Source organism: Serinus canaria, chromosome 1, assembly GCF_022539315.1.
Source record: "Serinus canaria isolate serCan28SL12 chromosome 1, serCan2020, whole genome shotgun sequence".
In the NCBI taxonomy this organism is placed as follows: Eukaryota; Metazoa; Chordata; class Aves; order Passeriformes; family Fringillidae; genus Serinus; species Serinus canaria.
In genome coordinates, this window is record NC_066313.1 from 86,707,155 (window position 1) to 86,728,501 (window position 21,347).

At 38.6% G+C, this 21,347-nt stretch overlaps 1 protein-coding gene across 2 annotated transcripts in view; it reads left to right on the forward strand.

The window, feature by feature from the left end:
- The window catches only part of NCK2 (NCK adaptor protein 2), an 84,291-nt gene extending 63,392 nt beyond the window's left edge, over window positions 1-20,899 (forward strand). For both annotated transcript variants that reach the window (XM_030234861.2, XM_050978029.1), the window contains exons 4-5: window positions 9,497-10,218; window positions 19,526-20,899. In XM_030234861.2, coding sequence (XP_030090721.1) covers window positions 9,497-10,218; window positions 19,526-19,720 — 917 coding nt within the window. In that variant the 3' untranslated portion in view covers window positions 19,721-20,899. The remainder of the gene's footprint in view (window positions 1-9,496; window positions 10,219-19,525) is intronic.
- Window positions 20,900-21,347: the final 448 nt, after the last annotated feature.

Below are 21,347 nucleotides of genomic sequence, written 5' to 3' on the forward strand. Positions count from 1 at the left end.
AGGTGATATTTAGTTTGCTTTCCCCTTCCAAAAAGGAGTTTGCAATAAAACTGCAGTATCAATGACAGGCTTTTGAGGAATTTTGAGGTTTCTTATGAGAAAATGTAATCAATATCTTGTATTTTCTTGTTACACTTGTTGAATGTTGGGAAACGTTAGTATAGTACAACATGGGCGCTCTGGCCTTACTTACATCCTACTTGGTGTTGGCGTGTGTCAACTGGAGTAAAACATGGTAAGCTCAAAGGGTAGGGGTGACTGTTGTACTTTCAGGAGGGACTGTCTTGGGCTTTTTGATGCTGAGATACTGCCCTTTGGTCAGTATTTGGATCATTGTCTTCTAAAGCATTTCTTTAAGTTGAGGGGCTGTAGAATTGCTGCTTTGTAGTTTCTCTGTTCAGGTTTAGGCTTTGTGATCTAAACTTCAGCCTCTATCTGTAACATCTTTGCTTTTCAGATACAGAATTGAGAGCAAATTTGAGTGTACAGGAAGTGAAATGACTAGGTTAGAACTATAGTTACGTGTATCTAAAATAGAATAGTTCCATCTTGGTTATTTAGAAGGGTCTTTAAATTGGAGGGTTGTCATCTTGCACTCAGGATAGTTTACTTTGTACCTTGCTGTATTTTTTTCCCCCAGTTTCTTTTTAATTGAGTGGGTTAGTGTTAGGAAGTCAAATTTGTATCCTGAGCTGTCATGTGCACCTCTTTCACTTCATATAAATGTGAGATAGCTAAATATAAATCATCTTTCTACCAAGTGCTGGAAGCAGAGAGGGAACACAAGCTATGATACACTTCCTGAGGGACAGGAGTAGGCATTGAGGTAGACAGTTTGGAGCATCTCATGCATATTAGTGATTTCTTTTGTCAATATCCTCTGTTAGTGTTTGTGAAGGAGAGGCAAAACAGTGTAGCTTTTCTTCTCTGCATCAAGGGAACAGAAAGCAATGGGAAGTCCTACATGGCTACTGTGCCTTCTCCCAACACTTTATAGATATGTTCTTAGAATTATAAGGCTGCTTTAGATTTAAGGCATTTCTGGTTATATTCTCTTATCAGGACATCTTTCAAAGTCAAGATAGCATAATTTATAAGATCAAAAATTAGGTGGAAATATTTTTATTTGTGTTTGAAAGCAGAGACTGCCTCTTTAAAAAGCAAGCAAGCTTCAATTTAAATATGTACAGGGAAATTGGAATGGTCTTGAGGAGCCCCGTTCATTTTATATGCCTTATATTTGAGACCAAGCCTGCTGTTTTCCTGTTATATAGAGGATTTTAAATCCTAAGACCATTTAAATTTGCCTAATGAGTCTTCCACTTCACCTTGCCACTGGGGTAAGAACATACATGAGGCAGTTTATGGGAGCCTGCAGATTGTGCATTTGTCTCCGTTCACATATGTCCCTATATTGCATCTTAATAATTTTAATGCTTTGGGTACAGAAAACTCATTACCTGATACTGGAATTTGAGTGTACCTTTCCTAATCCCAAATGGGCATGTGTAGCACAGTGTAAATTACAGGAATTAATGCAGTAGTTGTTCTCAATATAGTTGTTGAGTTGATTTATTTGCAGAAGCCTCCTTGACTGAATAGTGTTCAATGCATGGAAAACTTTTTTGTGTATTTGAAAAGCAGTGATAAAGCAGCCTGGTTGTCGAAATGTCAGAGTTTCACTTTGACATTTAGAGAAGAGTTTCCATTTTCTGATTTGTTCTAGTGTGGCTTTTTTCCAATATTGAGCTTCTTAGAGAAGATAAAAAAAGTCATTAATTGAGCTGTAAAGCTTTATTTCTGTATTACAAATGCAGTTGAAGGTTTCTGGAATTTTTAGCAGTGTCCTTTAAAGAGTGCTGTTGATGGATATGTTGCTTCTAAAACACTGACTATCCCATATGGATCTTAGCCTTTGAACATTTTCTTGGAAACTGGACGTGTCAGTGGAGGGGGAGAAGGAGGAGTGGGAGGTTGCAGTCTGAAAATGTGCAGAAATGTTTGGCTTTTCTTTCTGTGTAACAGAAGAAACTTTGGTCTGCTGAATTCTTTAGAAATAAAGAAGCAAAGACAAGTTAATTTGAAATTATAAAAGTAATAATAAATAAAAAAACTACGTGAATGTCTGATTTGAATATTCCAGTTGACAAGAAGTTGTGTTTAGCTCTGTATTGAGTGGATGAATTACTTAATTTACGTTGCATTGTGGTGGGTTTTTTCCTGAAGAATTTCCTGAAAAGTTAATTGCTTCTTTCTTAATGCAATTTTTTGTTTATTTCAAAACAGACACTGTACACTTTGCACTCTTATTAAATGTATGCATTAATATGCAATATAATTCATTGCTGTAATATTCAGAGAAGAATAACTTATTTGTTAAACAAGAAAGGATCATTGTTTTTAACTGCATCTGTATGAAGTCAGATGGAATTTCAATTTTATTAGAATACACAAGAAAAATAATTTTAGATGCCTTAAATAAAAAATAGCTAAAATGTTGAAGAAATATTACTTCTAAATTAAAAATTAATTTTGAGGTATTTGCTTGTTTCTGTTACATCTAACAGAAAACACTAGATTAGTAAATGGAATGAAAATTTCTGGTTGCCTTGCCTTTGAAGACTTTTAAAATAAGGAGAGCTGTTCTGTAAAATTTGATTTAATGTTTAAGGGAACTAAAACATATCTTAATTTCATATGAAATTTATTTCTTAACTTTTTATAGAACTCAGAAATTAGCAGCAATTATGTTAATTCCCCCCCCCCCCCGCTGGATATTTATACTGGGAGTTCTCCTAGTTCATTTGTTTGACTTCCTCGAATTTATCAGCCTCAAACTTGTTTATCTTGAATCTTTAAGTTCTTTAATGGAAGTCATTGTTTTCAAATATTATAATAAGGTTAAATTTTTCAGCACTCTGGAGTGCTTTGTTTCAGTTTGAATTGTAAATAACAAAACTCATTGCTATAAAAAATTGTTAAAATGAAAATGTTTCCATTAAAATTGTACTGTGCTCATGTTCTTTGTGTGGCTTCTATAATTTTATGGGGTTCTTTGGGGATGTTTTATAACCATAAAGCAAGTGGTACTGTTAAAGCATTTTACTTTAGAGAGGGTGGCTAAATTAAAATACATTAAAATTAGTATGAAGAATTTTACAAGTAACTGCTTTGTTGGTTTGGGGGGGTTTTGTTGCATTTGGTTATTTGTTGTTTTTGTTTTGTTTTTTTGATTTTTTAAAATTCAGATGGTAATGGTCACTAATTTTTTTAAAAATTGGGTTACTAGTTAATTCATATTTCCCATGGAAGATATTTTTTTAAATTGTTTTTTCCCATAAATAAATTTTCAGCTTTTTATGTGAAGTTTAAAACCCGTGCTTTTACAGCCTGTGTGAGAGTTGTGCATGTATGTGTGTCCTTTTCAGGTCTAGTATCAGTTTCTGTGTTTTTGTTGGATGATACAGCATATTTTAATTTTTTAATTGAGAGAAAAGCTTGTTGTGTTTGTAAATAGACTGTGAAAGAGAGTGCCTGTTGGTATTTGATGCACTATTAATTCAAGCTACCTCTTTGACTCTTTCCTTGCTCAAGTTACTTTTTTGCCAACTTACAGTTTTGTAGTAATATATATTAACTGATCAAAAACTAATTTCAGACATAAAGGGTTGAATACATTATGGAAAAATTAGTTCCAACTTGTTATGATAAAAAATCTATTAAAATATGTAAATACAGCAATAGATGAAAACTCACAAATGGTTGTCTTTCTAATTGCCATGGGGAGAACTGACAGCTTTACTCAGCATCCTCCATTTTTATATTTCCAGCTGCATATTTAGACTTAAAACTGGCTTCTCCAACATTGATAGAGGGTGTTTGAAGAACACCATTTTATAGAACTCTAGTCCCTTCAAGAGGAAGTAGTTTTCAAAACTCAGTTGTACTGAGACCCTTTTGTTAGTTTTGCAGTGTATTCTGTAGTTTAAAGGTCACTTTTGGAGGAGAGTGTCCTTCCTTAATTGTTCCTGATATTTGAATAAGAAGCTATTGGAGGATTCTTAAGGAGTTGTATCTATTTGGTCTTTTTCACTGAGTTCTGAATTGAGGAATTCTGCTTGGGAAATTTGGTATCTCACAATTTCTCAAAGCAGTAGTTTTCTTGTATTGCAATGTTTTTCTGAAAGGGTTTTCTGGGGTTTTTTTTTTTTTTTTTTTTTTTTTTTGGTCCTGTGCTTTTGATTTGATATGCAGGTGAGCTGCAAAAAAAAATCTTTGCCTATCATTTTTATATTAAAATTCTGTATTAAAATCAGAGACAATTTCTGAGATCAGTTTCTCCGAAATTGTCATTTGGTACTGAATAATAATTTTTGTATACAGAAGGGAGAAAATATAAAAGGCAGTAATATCAAATCAAAAGACAGTACTAGCAAATCAACTTTAGAAAAAGTCAGGTATCAAATCAACTTAAACTTTCTTCAAAAAAGAAATACAAATGTATTTAGTCTAAAGTTAAGCTGCATACAAGATTTTACAAATTTAGTGAGTAGTCTTGGGAAGAGGATCCTAGAGAATTTGACTGCAAATACCTTTAATGTTTGGATCATGTTATTCTTAAGCAGAAGTTAATAACTGTGAGTATGGATAAGCCTGTGGAGATGTTCTTTCATCTCTAGGGATGATCAAATGCAGTTAAAATACAAAATGTGGTCGCTCATCAGTTTCAGACAAGGATACCAGCTTGCAGGAACGTGGAAAGACTTGTCAAATAAATCTTTGTAAAATTAGGAAGTTGTCTGTTTTGTAAATAGGTTTTTCCTAGTAAAGGTAGTTTGGAATATTAAACCATAATTAGCAAATGGAACACAAACCTGTACTAATGGCAAGAATCCCTTTCTATGCAATTGTTACGTATGTGTTTGATAAGGTATGTTTTAAGATCATGTTTTAAATATAGTTAAACTTGTTTATCCTGTGAATCAATTTTCATAGAGGTTGTAGCTCTGCAGCTTTGTTTCAGTGCCATCTCTGAAGGCAGAAGAGGGAGAGAAATTCTTTTGTTTTTAGCAGAATCACCTGGGCAGTTGGGACATCTGTGCTGACAGGCAGCCAAGCTTTGGCCCAGGAGCGTGGCCAGCATGGCAGGAGACACACCTGGGGGATAGGGGAAATGGCACTGCCCACCATCAGGCCAAAGGAGATGGACCACAGGGAAATTCCACCACTTTGGGCTTTGGGGCTCAGGGGAGCTCAAGACATTTCCTAGGGAAGTTTAGGGAGGATGAGGTGGGAAGGCTGGAAATGCTGTGAGGAGAGGGAATTGGATGTGCAAGGTCAAGGACCTTATAGGTACAGTGGAAAGACTTTCTTAGGGACAAGCTGGTAATGAAGGGGTGTTTGCACAATGGGAACTGAAGTGACAGGAAGCAAATTCATAGGAAACTGGTCTTCAGCCTGCTGCTCAAAAAACAAGCTGTTCTTTAGAGCCACAGCTGAGCTAGGAAAGGAAGACAGCACATAGAGATGCAACAGGCACGTTTCTGAGTTTCCCTAAGACTAACTGTGGGGCCAGAGGATTTCTTTCACTGCAGAGAGATGGAGGATTTGCAGTGGGTCTCTTATCTGGAAATATTGCTAACCAGTTGATTTTTTTTTTTTTTTTTTTTTTTGTCTCAGTAATATATCCTAAGAATTATACCAGCTCACATCACTTGGGAATGTATTTATAAGAGTGAAAATGAAGTAATTTACTGTGGGTTACTGTAGATTGTGAACAGTATTGCTTCCTAAAAATTGCAGTAGCAAAACAGGCTTTCTGCTGCTTTCCAATGCTTCTTTTCCTTCCTCACTTTTCCTCTCACTTGAAAGCTAACCTCTTGCTTTAGATTACTCCTTACAACTATTTGTCTTAGGATTGTGGCCTCCACAGTTTACAGATGAACTGTAACCAGTGAGTCAGAATAGGAAAAGCACAGTTGTAGTGGATAGGTAGATAGATCAGTAGATAGATCAGTAGATAGATCAGTAGATAGGTTTTCATTAGAACAAAGAAAATAAAACACACCAAAATTATTATACTGCAATTGCAAGTATATTCAACTTTTCTACATGTGACTCCCAAAGTGCTTGAATGTTTTGTTTTCCATGAAATCCTTTATGTGTTTCATTCCATTCAGACATAAGAATCCCCTTACAAATAGTAGTAAGTGAACATTTCTGTTAGCAGAATTGGCAGTGCTTACTCTACTAGAGATGACTCATGTAGATTGTACTTTTCTTTTTTTAATGGAGTTGTGTTTTTTTGTTATAGATGCATATACAAAGTTTATAATTGACCTGACTTTATTCTTGCTTAGCTGTGATGAACCATCCCACTGAACTGTATTTTTAGACTTTCCTAAGGAAATGAAGCTTACACTAGTCATGCTGTCACAGTCAGCTGTCATAGTCCGTCCATCTGTCCATCCTTGATAACTCAGCCAATTTTAGGCAAACTTGACAGACTGGCAGAGATAAACTAACTAGTTTTCTCCAAGTCTGTGCCTGGGAGAGTCATTGTTGATGTCCCTCACTGGAGGAGAAGCCTGAGCAACCCCAGCTCTTTGCTCAGTCCAGGCAGGGCTGAGAGGCAGGGGGGCACCAGGCACTGTGCTTGGCCGACCAGCCCAACAAAGGTAGGGAGGAGGGCAGCTCCAGGGGAGATGGAGTATGCTTTGAAGGTATTTTGGAGATTGCAGTGGGGACCTAGAGGTATGAGAATGACCTGGGAATGTGAAGGCAGTCATCCAGTAGGGTGACTTACTGTGAATCCTGCAGGAGAAGGGGGAGGAAGAGGAGGAATAGTTCAGCAGGAGGTATAAAGAGAAAAACAGGAACAGATTTCCTTCATTCTGCTCATGGAACAACTTGTTTCCTCTTCAGTCATGGGCACAGTTACGAATGTTGCAACCTCACATTAAAAATTCTTCTTAGATAATTTGCATTCCCTTTGCTGTGCCTGACTGCAGATGAGTCTCTGCATAGTTTGTTCCTTTGGTCAAACCAACGGGAAAGCCTTTGGTGCACATTGCTGCTATTGCACAATGTTAATCATTACCATGCTGTCAGCCTTAAAAAGTTTGTTCATGTGAAATGTTAAGTTTAAACCAAAGAACTCCAGTTGTCTTTATTGATAAAAATTAGAAACTTTACTATGTTTGTTTTTTATTATTATTTTCCCAAATTAGTAATGATTTATGGTTAATGGGCATGATAGGAAGCAATATTTGAGATGTCAGATGCACTATTGGAAGGTCTGTGGAAAAAGAGGGAACTTCTTCAACTCCAAATGAAAGACAGTGTTTGAAGGATAACTTTTTCCTAAATGTTCAGGTACTTTTATCAGATTTCAGAAGGGTTTTTGAGAAATTTTGGATTTTTACCTGTTTGTAAACAGTTTTTTCCTTAGATACTCAAGTTTAAGGCATTTTCCTGGCACTCTGCATCCCCATTTCTCAGTTATCTCTGTGCTCTGAGTTTCAACTAGGTAGGCCAGCTGCTTCACCATCTACTGCTTTTTTCATTAGTTCTTTTGCTGTAATTCCAAGAAGTGGACTGCATATCTTCATTAGTGAGCTGTAAAAGTCTAAGTTTTTAATCTGGAAGGCTTAGTCTCAGTGGAGGGCTTTATGTAGAGTGAATCTATTGAAATGAAGTTGCTTGTTTTCCATGAATTTATAAAAGGAATTTCCCCCTTTTCTCAACAGAACGACCTTTAAGTTGTGTTGTTTATATCACTGTAATTTAATGCTCATTAGTTCTGAAACATCCTTGTCTTTTTGGTTAAAAAGGATCTCTAAACTGATGAAAATTTCCAGTCATGGCAGAGATCAGAGCCTGACCAGCTTCTGATTAGTACTTGCTTGTACACTCTTTTCCTGTGATTGTCTTCCCAAGTACAATAAGCTGCCTCCCTCATTTTGCCTGAAAGTGCAGGCACTGGCTCTTGGCTGGAGTGATGTAGTTAGAATGACAATAGGATGTAGCAGGCTACAGCAGGAAACAAGGCCCTGCTGGGGAAGGTCAGGAAACACTTTAGGATCATCAGAATTTTCTGCCATCTTTTGAGACCATAAGACCACATATTAAATAATGCATTTTTAACCCATGCAGAGACAGCAATCTCTGCATGGTTATGTGTTCACAGTTAGTCTGTGCTGTACAGATAACTGAAATAAGCATGAAGTTTGGTGGTGAACAAACAGTTTTGCTGAAGATGCCCATTGTACATGCAAGTACATATATATCTAAATATATTAAAGCACACTTTTTGGCAGTGGAGTGGCTGGATTGAATAGGCCAGAATAGTTAAAAATGAAATAGCATGCATGTCCTTATTTCAGATTATTTGAAGAAATAAGAACAAAATACTTTTATTTATTTTTCTTCCATTAAGTATTCTATAATCAGCATGTGTGCTCTTGTGTCTCAACTAAATCTCTCTCACCTGCCACCCAGGCTCTATGAGTATGGAGAAAAGTACAAATGCTCCTATTTCTGTGATAGTTTTGCTTTCTGTCCCTTGCATGACATTTTGGGTGTTGCTTGGTTGTGCTATACTGTGACATAATATTTTGTTTTTCAGAAATTTTCTAAGGGAATTTCACAAGAGAGGGCTACTTGTTCACTTTATTTATTATTTTGTTTATATATAAGCTTAAGGAGGGGTTGCTGCAAAAGTTTGAAAAGTACATCAAATGTGTTGTGCAATTTTTCTGTATTTAAACAGACATTAGTATGGTTTCTCTAATTTAAAAAAAAAGTGATGAGTTCAATGTTACTGTTGTTTCTTCTGTACATTGTATTTAACACTATAATTAAAGCCATGACAAGACACCAGAATTTACAGATTACAGGGAAACACATGCAAATGGTCTTCCTCACCATCAGATTTCTGCTGTTACAGTGTGTGATGAAATGTATGTGGTGTGAGTTTTGGAAGGGGGGCTGCAGTTGGAAGGAATTGTAGCAGTGCCTGTCTGGATACTGCCAGAGCAAAGAGAGCAATACAGTCTGCAGAGAAACTTTAGCTTTTATTCCTGTGCTTGATAATTTTTGTAGGTTTTCTTTCACTTTTTGTTTGAGCCAAATTGAAGTCATATCCAAAATAAAAAGGGGCATGGTCATTTGGCTGGAATTTAAAGATACGTTTCAGTGATTAGCTGTTCTGCCAGTGAAGAAATCACTGTGTTTAAGTGTGCTTAAACTCTGCTCCTTCTGAGAAGAGAATAGAAGTCATTATAACACAATTTGATTTTTACCTAATGGTGCATCAGCTGGATGTTAAGGAGAATCTCTTAAAGGCGTTGCTATTTCCTGACTATGTAGTATTAGAGCAGAGATCTCCATTTAGCAGTGTTGTTTGAAGTGAGGGTACAGCATGTCACCTTATCCAGCTTTTGCAGTCTGAGGACAAGCATTCCAAGTGACCACTTTGCATTTCTGTCTTAAACAGGCTTGGGAAAAACCAAGAGAAAGACGAGTGCGAGAGACGCCTCCCCCACTCCCAGCACAGACGCAGAGTACCCTTCCAACGGCAGCAGCGCAGACCGGATTTACGACCTTAACATTCCTGCCTACGTGAAATTTGCCTATGTAGCTGAGAGGGAGGATGAGCTGTCCCTCGTTAAAGGGTCCCGGGTGATTGTCATGGAGAAGTGCAGCGACGGCTGGTGGAGAGGGAGCTACAATGGACAGATTGGCTGGTTCCCTTCGAACTATGTGGTCGAGGAGGTTGAGGAGGCAACTGCAGATTCACCCAGCTTTCTCAGCCTTAGGAAAGGCGCTTCCATGAGTAACGGCCAGGGCACCAAAGTACTCCACATCGTTCAGACACTGTACCCATTCAGCTCGGTCACAGATGAAGAGCTCAATTTTGAAAAAGGGGAAACGATGGAAGTCATTGAAAAGCCAGAAAATGACCCAGAATGGTGGAAATGTAAAAATTCCAGAGGTCAAATCGGTCTTGTTCCTAAAAACTATGTAGTAATCATTAGTGATGGTCCTTCCATGAACACTTCCCATCCGCCTCAGATAAGCTACACGGGACCATCTTCTACCGGACGATTTGCTGGAAGAGAGTGGTATTACGGGAACGTTACCCGGCACCAAGCAGAATGTGCCCTGAATGAACGGGGAGTGGAAGGAGATTTCCTTGTTAGAGACAGTGAATCTTCGGTAAGTGGTGCTCAGCCCGCAGGTTTGTAACCCCCGTGCATGGGTTAGCAAGCACGGCACTTAACAGACTCCCTGTCTTCTCACCCTTAAAGCGAGCAGGGCGTCAGCATTGCCAACCAATACCCTCCCTCCTTGTGAGAATTGGTCTGTCAGTGAAATGCAGTGACATTTACACTGAAATTTAACAGCTGTGGTCTGTATTATCCTGGGGTTTTTTAAATTTGCGGACAAACAAGTAAATATTTCAGGCTTCCATTTAGCTTTTCTGGGTTTCTCATGCAATCCTCAACTTTAAGGCACTACAAGATAAAATAATTCTAGGTGATTGAAAATTTGGTCATTGATTTGATCTTTAAGCTATTTTCAAATAGAATCTTTGCATTGGTAAGTTCTGTTCATTTAATTTAATAATTACATAGTTTCTTTATTAGTTAAAACTCCATTTTAATGTGTTTTTGATCTACTGAGATAATTTAGTTTGTAATAAGGTAAAGTTATTGTTATATCTAGTTGTTAAAGTTTTTACATACAACAGGGAGGGTCAAGCCAGCAGCTCATATACCTTGTAACTTGAGCCTTAATGGCATCAGAGGGATCTGAGTAATGCTGATTACGGTTCATGTCATTCTGGAAGTTCAGATTTAAAATTCAGCTGAAAGGACTTCTCATGTATGCTGAGGCCAGAGAATTTGCAGTTAAAGCACTAAAATTTAATTATCCTTTGAGATTTTGAAAAGGTGACAGATTTTAATCTTACATCGTACATAACATTGAGAAAATTGACAAAGTACGACTTTGTAATAGTCCCAGATATTTTTATCTGAAGACAGTATTGTCTGATTAAGTTTCAGGCACCTCTCCTTGATGAATTTGCTCTGCAAAAAACATGATAGCCATCAAACTACCCTTTCTTTGAAGCTCTGTGTCACTGAATTCCTATTTCTGCTTAATTGTAATCACTAAACAAAGGCAAATGCAAATAAACCACAGGTGAATAGGAAAAAAGAGATTAAATAAAAATAAACTAAAGGAAGATGGGGAAAAAATAGGAATTTAGAAATCATGACTGACTTACAGAGGCTGAGAGGAATCAAGTTTGTTTAGTCAACAGAAGGAAAGACTGGTGGGATACACAGTCTTATAAAATGTTGAAAGCCACTGGAGGATTATGGTAATCATTAAACTACACTAATTTGGTTTTTTTCAACATACTTTTTCTATCAACATCCTGTCAGAGGCATACTAGATGTGGTGAATTCTTGGCATGTCAGTCCAGCAGGTAGAAGCTCACTTTCAGATCTAGAGGCTGCATTGTGATTTATCCTGAGACTGTTGCTATCAATTTCATTTTCCCAATCTCTTGGGAAAGTGCCAGAAGGAGAGTTTGAAAATTAATACATTATTTAAAATACAAAAATGCTTACCCATTTCTCAGGACATAATATGCCACAGTGACCACTATGCTACAGCTTGATTTTTTAGCTTTCAAGAGTCTGCCTCTGTCTCTGGAGTAAACAAACTACCTTGAAAGAGCACAGTAACCTTTTTATTTAATGTGACATCATAACACTAAATCCTTGCATTCAAAGCGGTCTCAAACGTTTTGCCTGCATTGTTGCTGGAAATCATTGCTTTGGAGTACATAAACATTCATTCAGAATGTGGTCTTCAAACTTTTTCTAACATCTAGCACTTATTGGGATAACAGAAAATGTATTCAGTTCATATCACAGCAAGTTATTTGTGCACCTGCAGGAAAAAAAAAGAAAAGCACTGAACTGAGGAACTTAGCTTTTTTCCTTCTTTTTGTACTCTTTATCTGGTCTTGCAAACCCTGTATTTGAGACTTTTTTTAGCAATGAGAATACTGCAGTTATGCACTTAAATACCTCTGTGTATTAATACTGCATGTGGGTTTTAGTTTTTATTAGGTTTATAGAAATAATTTACTGCATCTCAAACTTTGATCTGCCCTAATCTTTATGTATCATTCTATCATATAGTGTGTTTATGTATGTGAATTATAAAACACGGGGGATTGCTAGTTTTTTCCCTGGAGTGCCACAAGTGATACAATAAGTGAATTGGCATACTTGGTAGCATTGAGAAAAGGATCATAAAAATCTATTTCAACCTTATTATGTATGGAATAAAGAAAGAGTTTAGCAATGACTCACGAATTTCTGACAGTTGCTGTATTTCACGCATGTGACTACAGAGGTTGTCCATGCTGTGTCTAAAAGTCACCAGGAGTGTCTTCACAATCTGAGCAGATGGTCTTGATTAGAGAGAACAGACTGAGCAGAGCCAAGTTGTCAGCTCTCTGATTTGCTCATCTGACCACCAGACCAGCACTTCCCACTATGCTGTGTTGTTAACTCACCTTTAATGCTAGGAATGCAGGGGTTATTTCTTTCTAGAAAGGTCCATAGATAAAATGGTGAGTCATACTCCTAATCCTGTGCCTGATTTTTGACCTCTTTTAGAGTTTTCTGTAGTCTTCCATCGCCATAGTTACAGAAATTGGTCTGTATAAAAGTTTTCCTTAGATTTCAATTTTACTCTTGTTACTGAGCTATGAAAAGCTGTCCTTGGATAGATGAAGGTTTGTATTACTCTGTATTCACTAGATGAGACTGTCGTGGTTTTGCATTTCAAGTCTTAGTAGTTGCAAGATTTTACAATATTTCTCTAGGTCTAACTTGCCAGATGTTTATCTCACAGCTAGGTTCCTTTAGCCAAAAATATTTTCCTCGGTAGCACTTAGATCTAGAGGATGCTACCATAGAGGAGAATAACCTGAGATGAACTCTGTAAGGTAGCTAGGAGGCTGATTATCTTCATTAATTACGAAATACTATTATTGGAACCATAAACTTGTTTGAACCATTTAAGCCTATAGTTTATGTAACAGGCACAGTTCCCTACTGATAATGTTTTTGCCAACTGTGTTATGCCTAGGTAATGTCACCTTAGTTTTGGAGATCTAAAAGAACTGGGTACATGCCTAGTTAGAAATACTGCTAACTAGTTGTTCTTTCTGTTGCAGGCTGCTAGGTTAATGAAACCTGCAGTTTGTCTCATTTAAGTAACAAAACAATTTAAAAAAAAAACCAAGCAGATTTAACGTATGCAGTCTCTGTAGAGCCACTTTCTGGATTGCAGGCTCTTCAGCAGTCAGATTTTTGCTCTCTCTGTGTAGTTCTAACCCAAGACAAACAGGTCTTGGCTGATACTGGTAGTCTTGGTTGGGTGGTTGCTTGTCATGCTTTGAAGATCTCAGATTTCACTGAGTAGTTGAACGAAATTTGGGTGGGAGAGGGTTGTTTTGTTCAGGTTCACACCAGGAAACAAGTGTACTAACTAGTACTGCAGCTAACAGGAAGCAGTAGTGTGTCACCTCCAGCTTCTGAGCAGAGCCTTTGCTGCAGACACCCTTAAACTTCAAAGGGAGCTTTTGTCAGAACTTGTGGGCCCCTTGCAGTCCTCTGCAGGTGGCTGTGAAACTGGTGATCAGCAAACACCAGTGCTTTGTAGTCCTATGAGGCCTTCTCATGAAGCAGAGAAGGTGTTATTTTTCTCAGCCTATGCTAGTGAGTGAGCTATGCAAGTTTTTGGATGATTTCAGGAGCAGTTACTCATTAGGAAGTAATGGCTACTTTCTGCTGGTAGAGTCACAGCATTCAAATGACAGTAACCCATCCTAAAGAGAGTTGCAGAGTATAGTTTTAAGATGATGATTTTAGGCATATTAAAATGATACTCAGGATTGTAGGTGTGACTGGATTTGTCAGTTTTTGAGATCATATATAGCTTCTCTGTTCTTTGTCTAGCAATGATAATAGAAGGAGGAGGCAGAGGTTCAGAGTTTGTATGTTTTTTGAGATGCTAATTCTGTAGCATTCAGTGTCGCATGTTTTCCTGGGGTTTTAATCCTGCAGCAGTTGGATAGAAGCAATGAAATGTGGTAACTGTTTAAAAAGTCAACACTGGTCATGTCTGTGACATACAGTGATTGGTAAGTACAGCAGACATGAGGAGAAGGTTTTTCTTTGAAAACAGGCGTAAGGAAATATCCTAGAGGCTTATTTTAAATGGAAGAACAGAAATCTTATTAAAACTGTAGTTGAAGATCGATGAAACCAATTCATATTTGTGACTTGTGTAATATTGATTTTGGAACGTGACCATTACCCAGGGAGGAGAATGGTATTTACTTATATCCAAATGAAACAGAAGGGGTAGAAAAAGGAATTAACTCTCTCAGATGGCTCTTTCCAGCCTGACCTTAGATCTTTGAGCCTTGACTGAGTTTTTTGGCCGGGTGATAGAGTAAGAGGAGAAATGAGGGAAAACTTGGGTCTTGAAATGGAAGGAGCTGGGGAGCCCCAGGACAGGATCACTGACAGGAGCTCAAAGGGCCTGGAATAGCCTGAAGAATGAGTGTGTGAGAATATCTTTCTTGGAGAAAGGGCATTGGCAAACAGAATTGGATTGAAAGGGAAAATTTAAAATAAGTTACAGGATCAGTAAAAGATTTTCAGAGGGAACTGTTTTTCACAACCTTGCCATTTATAAATGATAAAATTAAAATTTCATTCTCAAATTGAGGATGTGAAGAGGGAACTCTGTTTTTCGTGTTTCACCTGTTTGTTTTTCCTTATATTGCTTTATCACTCGTTTTCATGGTAGTTTTCAATTGGTTGTGTTTTTTTTAAAGATCATTCAATTCCTCACCAAAGAAATAAAGAAACAACTTCCTACCATTTGTTTTCCACATGCCATAGGCACCAGCTAGTTCATGATCATCTCTAGATATAAGCAGGTGTTAAAGGAATTGAAAACAATTCAAGGTACTGCTACACCTGGACTGTAGGTGCATTCAGCCTAATACTTAATTTTCTGATTTAGGAATTGATTTAACTTCAGGTTAGGTTTTTCAGGTTTAGGTCTTTCCAGTTATAGTGGTGCAGAAATATTCATAGTTTCCCTGCCACAAAGCTGTGCTCTGTAACTCTGTTGCAGAATCATCAACTGTTCTATAGATTTAAGGGATTAAAGCTTACTTCTTCCTTACTCACATACACCTTTATTTAGTGTATGTGAGTCTTTTTTTCCTGGAAAAGTTAGTGTGTAAACATCTAAATGTAGCAATTAATTTAAGAGGGAGAAGAGAGAAAAATTGGCCAGCAGTTAGAACAAAATAGCTTAAACAGTAAATAAAATAAACAGACTTGGAGCAAATCCAAGGAGGACAGCAGGGAACCAATTCAAACTGCATTGAACTAGCATACTTTGAAATGGAAGTGTTAAGAGCAATAGTTTTAGATTTTTTTTTAAAATAGTGTTTTTAATGAATTTGCATTTGTTAGGGCAAGAAGGAACCAAAATAAAAACAAAAACAAGTCAAATTGCTTTTGCTGTTCATTCTTGAGTCCTATGGAAGTTAATATTCTGAGACCAATGCAGGGTTTCAGGATTTTTGCAACAGCTGTTTGAGCTCTTCCATTTCTTTCTACCGGATAAGGACTCTCAAAAGAGTTAGATCAGCCCTTCCGCTTTTTACATTTTTTTAAATTAAATCAGATAATGAAAAAAAAACCAAAAACTTTTTAACATATTCTGCAGAAAATATGATATCGCCTTCTACTTATGTGTCAATCTAACTAGCAGGCTCCAGGGCTGTGGAGAATAGACAATAGTTCATGAGAAATGTTCTTTCACTAAGTTTATAATTAAACTGGCAGAAAGAATATTTAATATATTGTGTGGATCAGCTCACAAAGATAAAAGTATGACCAGTGCCTGGGTCATAGGACAGTAGGTCAGAGGTGCAGCATCTCTCTGCGTGTCATTAGCACATCTTTTATGGCCTAGAAATAATGTTTCTTAACAGGTACAAGGAGCTTTGAAAACTCATAATTTTGACATGCTAAAATCAACTGCTTTGTCAGAAAATAGTAAAAGATTTTTGAGAGCAAAGTGATTGTTTAAACTTATTTTTAAACTTTTGCTATAAAACTGTTTCCTGTTCCTAAAACAAACAAACAAGTTTAGTTCAGATTATGAACTTCCCATTTGTAAGTTCTTCTGTTTTAATTGAGGGCCTTTTGGTTAATGGCTTTTGTTTGGTGTAGGCATCACCCATGGAAGCAGCAGAAATTAGTCAGCAAGATTTGATATTGTTTTTGGCTAATCTGTACTGGCTGCCTCAGTCTGTCCTTGGTGAGACCCTACAGACCTGCCAGTGTTCAGGGCACAGCAGTCAGCACACTACCCTTGCCCTAAAATTCTCCTCCCTGAGCCCAGGGTCCCAAAGCTTCTGGAGAGCTTTGTGCAAGCCTGTGCTTTCTCCCTGTTTAATGGCTGCTGCTTGGAACTTTGGAGATTCCACTGGAACCAGGTCCCAGGCCTGTGTGGCTATGGCTGCTGGAAGGTTTGTCCACACTGCATTCAGGGCTTTAACCACAGCAAAGTGTTTGTACAGCCAGGTTAGCTTTAACCCAGTGGGGTAGATGCTGAAAATAAGCCAGTTATGGTGTGAGTTCTGTGCAGTCTTCTTTATGATGCTGCTGAGGCAGGGGCTTAATATCAGAGATAGCTGGCTTTTAAAATAGCAGTTTTCATATTTGGAGTTAGGGATGGACAACAGGGCACAAAATGTATCTTGGTTGGAGCACTGGAAATCTCAAAGATACACTCTTATGCACATTTCTTTCCATCACTTTCTCCCACCCTTCCCAGTCCCCTCTTGGCAGTCACAGAGAGTGTTCCATGTATTTTGAGCCAGTGGCTGCTCAGTGCCAGAGGAAGCCTTCCTGATGGAGCCTGTGCTGACCTGGTCAAGGCCTGGTGACCCTGGATTATAGGTGGAACAAGTAATTATCCTGTGGGTGTTACATAAAATAATTTTTAAAGAAGTGATGCCTGTTGATCTGGAATGTAGTGGCTTGGGGTAGAAGAGGGTTAGGCCATGGGTGTGTGGAGGTTGCTGCTGCCTTTAGCAGTACAAAAGGAGAAGAGCTGCTGCCCAAAGTCGAGCCTTGGGTCTGAGTTGGACCAGAGCCAGATCAGCAGGCATAGCAGGAGCTTTGTTTCCTGTGGGCAGAGCACATGGAGTCAGAGGGAAGGCAGAGAAAGCTAAGACAGGTGAGGGGGAGATGCAAGAGATGAGATTTTTGGGATAGGCAGGACATGAGGAATGTGTGGGCAGAGACCTGTTTTATTGCAGGAATAAAGACAGCATATCTGAGAAAATGCTCTCCTCCAGCTTATTTGGGTATGTGCTCAGTGTGTGTTCGGCCCCTCACAAATGCAGTGTAGAGGTCTCAGGGTGTACTTTTGTGAAGTTTGGTGTCAGCAGTAACATGTGAGGGCTCCTGACCCCTCCAGTTGGTCCTCTGCAGTGCCACAGCTGTGCTCAGGATTGTTCCCAAGGCAGTGCTGTGAACCAGGTGGGTTTTGTTTAACCTGGGCAAGCACAGGTTTGCAGTGCTGGCCCAGCCAAAGCAGTGGCGTGGTGGGGAGAGACCAAGGGACGCAGTAAGGTTGTCCTTAAAGTGTCAAAAGCCTGGCATGTGCCTTCAGTGGTTTGTGCTTGAAGCCATGCCTTCAGTGAGCTGGGACACTGCAGCAGTACCTCCAGAGTAGCACCAGGCATTACTTAACTCCACTAAGTGCTTTTTACAAACTCCAGTGTGTACTTTTTATTCGTTTTCCTGCTGGCTGGTGTCACCTACTTAAATACACCTCTCACAGGGCAAACTCATCCTCCCATCTGTCATATCCCCCTCCTACATGGAAGGGAGCATCCAAGATTCATCAAAGAATGGCAAAAACCACATGGGTTCAAAAGAAGCTCATGAAGTTTTATTAGCAAACTACACAGTTGGTGTAGAAATTCGTGTTTTGTCCCTAGTCTCTAATTAATAGTAAGAGCAAAAATAAAAGAAAAGAGGGAAGAAAGAGAAAGTGAAAGGGAGATCAGATTGCAGAGGAAAGGAGATCTGCAGTCCTGGATCCAGGATCAATCCAGCCAACAGGGTATCCAGGGCCTGGGCAGCACATCACCAAGGCTTTGTGGGGCTCCCTGGTTATAGGTAAGTTTCCCTCTCCCTGGGATTAGGTTTCTTGCTCTTCAGGTAAATGAATCAGCATGGGTACTCTTCTGGACCTTTATGGAAACGGGGGAAGCTTTGAGGGTCTTTTGGTAGTCTTGATCCCCCTCTACTGGACTTGCCTGTTCCTTGACCCCATTCCCATGCCTGCATTGTGTTGGGTGTTCTCCATGGACCAGAACAGAAAAATTGGCCCCAGAAGGTGTTGCCCTACCTCTGCCCATCCCCCCCTTTCCAGCCATATCCTTTTCTAACTTGCCTGGTTGAAAGGTCATTGGTATTTGAGGCATAGATAGCAGCACATTAAATCCTTATTGCCCAGGCTTCTACACCATCTCTGTGGCAGCCAGCAGCAGTAGGTGGCTGGAGACAGAGTTCATCTGGAAGCGAGGGACACTGTGTCCTTTCTAGCCTCCTATGGTGGCATGTGGTGAAGGAAGTGAAATGGTCTCATTCTGGCTGTTTGGATGACAGCACTCTCCTTGTTAAAGCAACTGATTGCCAGGATGAAGAGATTTATCATTAGAAATTGTTATGTCCTGAGTAACTTAATTAGTGCATCAATTCTGTCATTTGTGGGTAGTGTTGTGATGGTGAGATTTGTACAGTGTTTTTCTTCTATACCTTTATCTTTTTTTACAAAGAAAATGTACTCAATGGGAGAAATTATTCCCCATACGTGTGGTAATGAAGATAAAAGGTGCCTGTGTTTTTGTCTTTTGCAATGCAAAGCAAGAATGGCCCTCTAGTGGTCACGGCTTTAAAAAAAGCGAAATGGGGAATTTTCTTCATCTTGCCCAAGCAATATTGCAGTAATTGTTTTCTCCAGGGCACTCCAGTGAGGAAGACATGCATGATAAAAATTCTTCCCTGCTCCTTGACATTCTTGTGCTTCTAGATTGAGTAACTAAGATAATATTTGCAGTTTAGTCATGTAATTGGCAGCTTCAGACTGTGCATCTGGGGAGCTTTCACTTAACTGACTTAACTGCTCACGTTAATAACAATGGTAATTATTTATTGAATAATAGGCAATTGAGTTTCTTAAGAAGCTAAAGCACCGAGCTGTGGCTAATGTAAATTACTGTCAACTATATGACACAGTTTGTTCCTGAAACTGCAAAATTATGCTGTCATTTTGTTCTCTTTTATGTAATTTTTTCTCTTTCTTTCTCAATTCTTCTCAACAGCCCAGTGACTTCTCAGTATCTCTAAAGGCATCGGGGAAGAACAAACATTTCAAGGTGCAGCTCGTGGACAATGTCTATTGTATTGGGCAGCGGCGATTTAATACTATGGATGAGTTGGTGGAACACTACAAAAAGGCTCCCATCTTCACCAGTGAACACGGGGAAAAGCTATATCTTGTGAAAGCACTTCAGTGACATTGAAGATGGACTTGGCCACCTGGGCCTCTTATAACTTACAAGCCTTAGGTCCTAAATTCACTTTTATAGAGCAGAGCAATATCTGAAGCAGGCTTAAGGAATAGGCTCTTTCTAAAGTGTTTGCTCTGTCAGTTGCTGTTTGTCCTTTTTTTTTTGTTTGCCTCTCTTTGTGTTCCAGTTTTGTTAACCTCTGACCACCTCTCTTCAGGTTGAGAGTTTCCCTCGGGTGGCCATGGCGAGCACTCACCTTCCCAGCAGAGTTCAAAACGCCCCTCTCCTGTGTACGTTTACATAGTTAGCTCAGATCAAGGAGGGGCGTTTTCAATTCAAACCAGTGTTAATCTGTTCAGACTGCTCATGCAGGCAGAACTCTCCATTCAGAGACATCGGGCACAGTTTGAATGCACTGAAGCTGCAGCTGCTTAAGTGAGAGAGAGTAGACGTAACAGTTGTGGCTGTGAGTTCTGTAGCTATATCGCTTACCGAGTAGGATATTACAAAACCTCCTAGTTCCTAGAAGCACTCTTTACACTGTACTCTGCTGTTACATTGCCTCTCTGACTCTTTGTAAAGAGTACACTAATTAAAAGCATTTTGTAATAGTACTTCTTAAACTACTATGGTAAGATTGTAGTAAAAGAAAACTAGTGTATTTTGGTCTGTAATTGCAACAAAGAGAAATTTTATTTGAAAGTTGATTACTAGAGAAAGAATAATTGAATTGTAAAGGCTGAATGTTTCGGTAATCTACAACCAAATGTGCCATCCACATAATGCTTTTTCCTCTTGCCCTTCTGCTTGTTTGAATTAAACGATTATGTATTTAATTCTCAAAGTAATATGTATCTGTAGCTGATTGTTGACACTAATACAGAAGATTAATAAAAACTGATCTTGGGACAGGGTGGGGCGGGCTACCAACACTATATATATATATTTGCTTTACAGAAAGAAATCTTCGGGTTTTACAGAGGATGGCGTGGTTGGTAGGAAGAGACACACAGAATGTTTATGAAGAAATTGCATTTTTCTCTTTTCTTTACATTTAAACTCCTTTATGGTTTAAATATACAGTCTTTAGATGGCACATTCCTGAGATTGAAGAACGGATCATGAGATCTCAAAATCTTGCATACTCAGTTTTTTGGATATTGTAATAAAAAAGGTATTACGTCATGATGGAGTACTGGATTTATCCTTGGGCAGTAGTCCTGGTGTTATTTTAGCAAGGTGAAATAGAGTGAATAATGAATTTGTTTGTCTTGGAATTTGTGTGGCCTAAAAAGAAATCATCTGCGACTGCAGAGGACAGTTTTGATATGAGGCAGTGTCTAATGAGCTCTGTGTTTCTTGTTTCTGTGATAATTAGTTCCATTCGTAGCTTTAACGATATCTGCAAGATGGACCTATTTCCTGGTACCTCTTTGCTATTAAAACACATTTCTTACCTATTCTGTGTTTCAGCCAGTAGTAGTGCAGCTACCTCTGTGTATAACTAGAGCAGGTTAAGCAGATACCAGCACTGTTCTGACTTGCTTTGGGGTAAATCATGCCGCTGCCAGGAGACTGCACTGGCACTTTTGCCAATGAACTTCAGTCTTGCTCAGATCCAAGAGGCAAATAC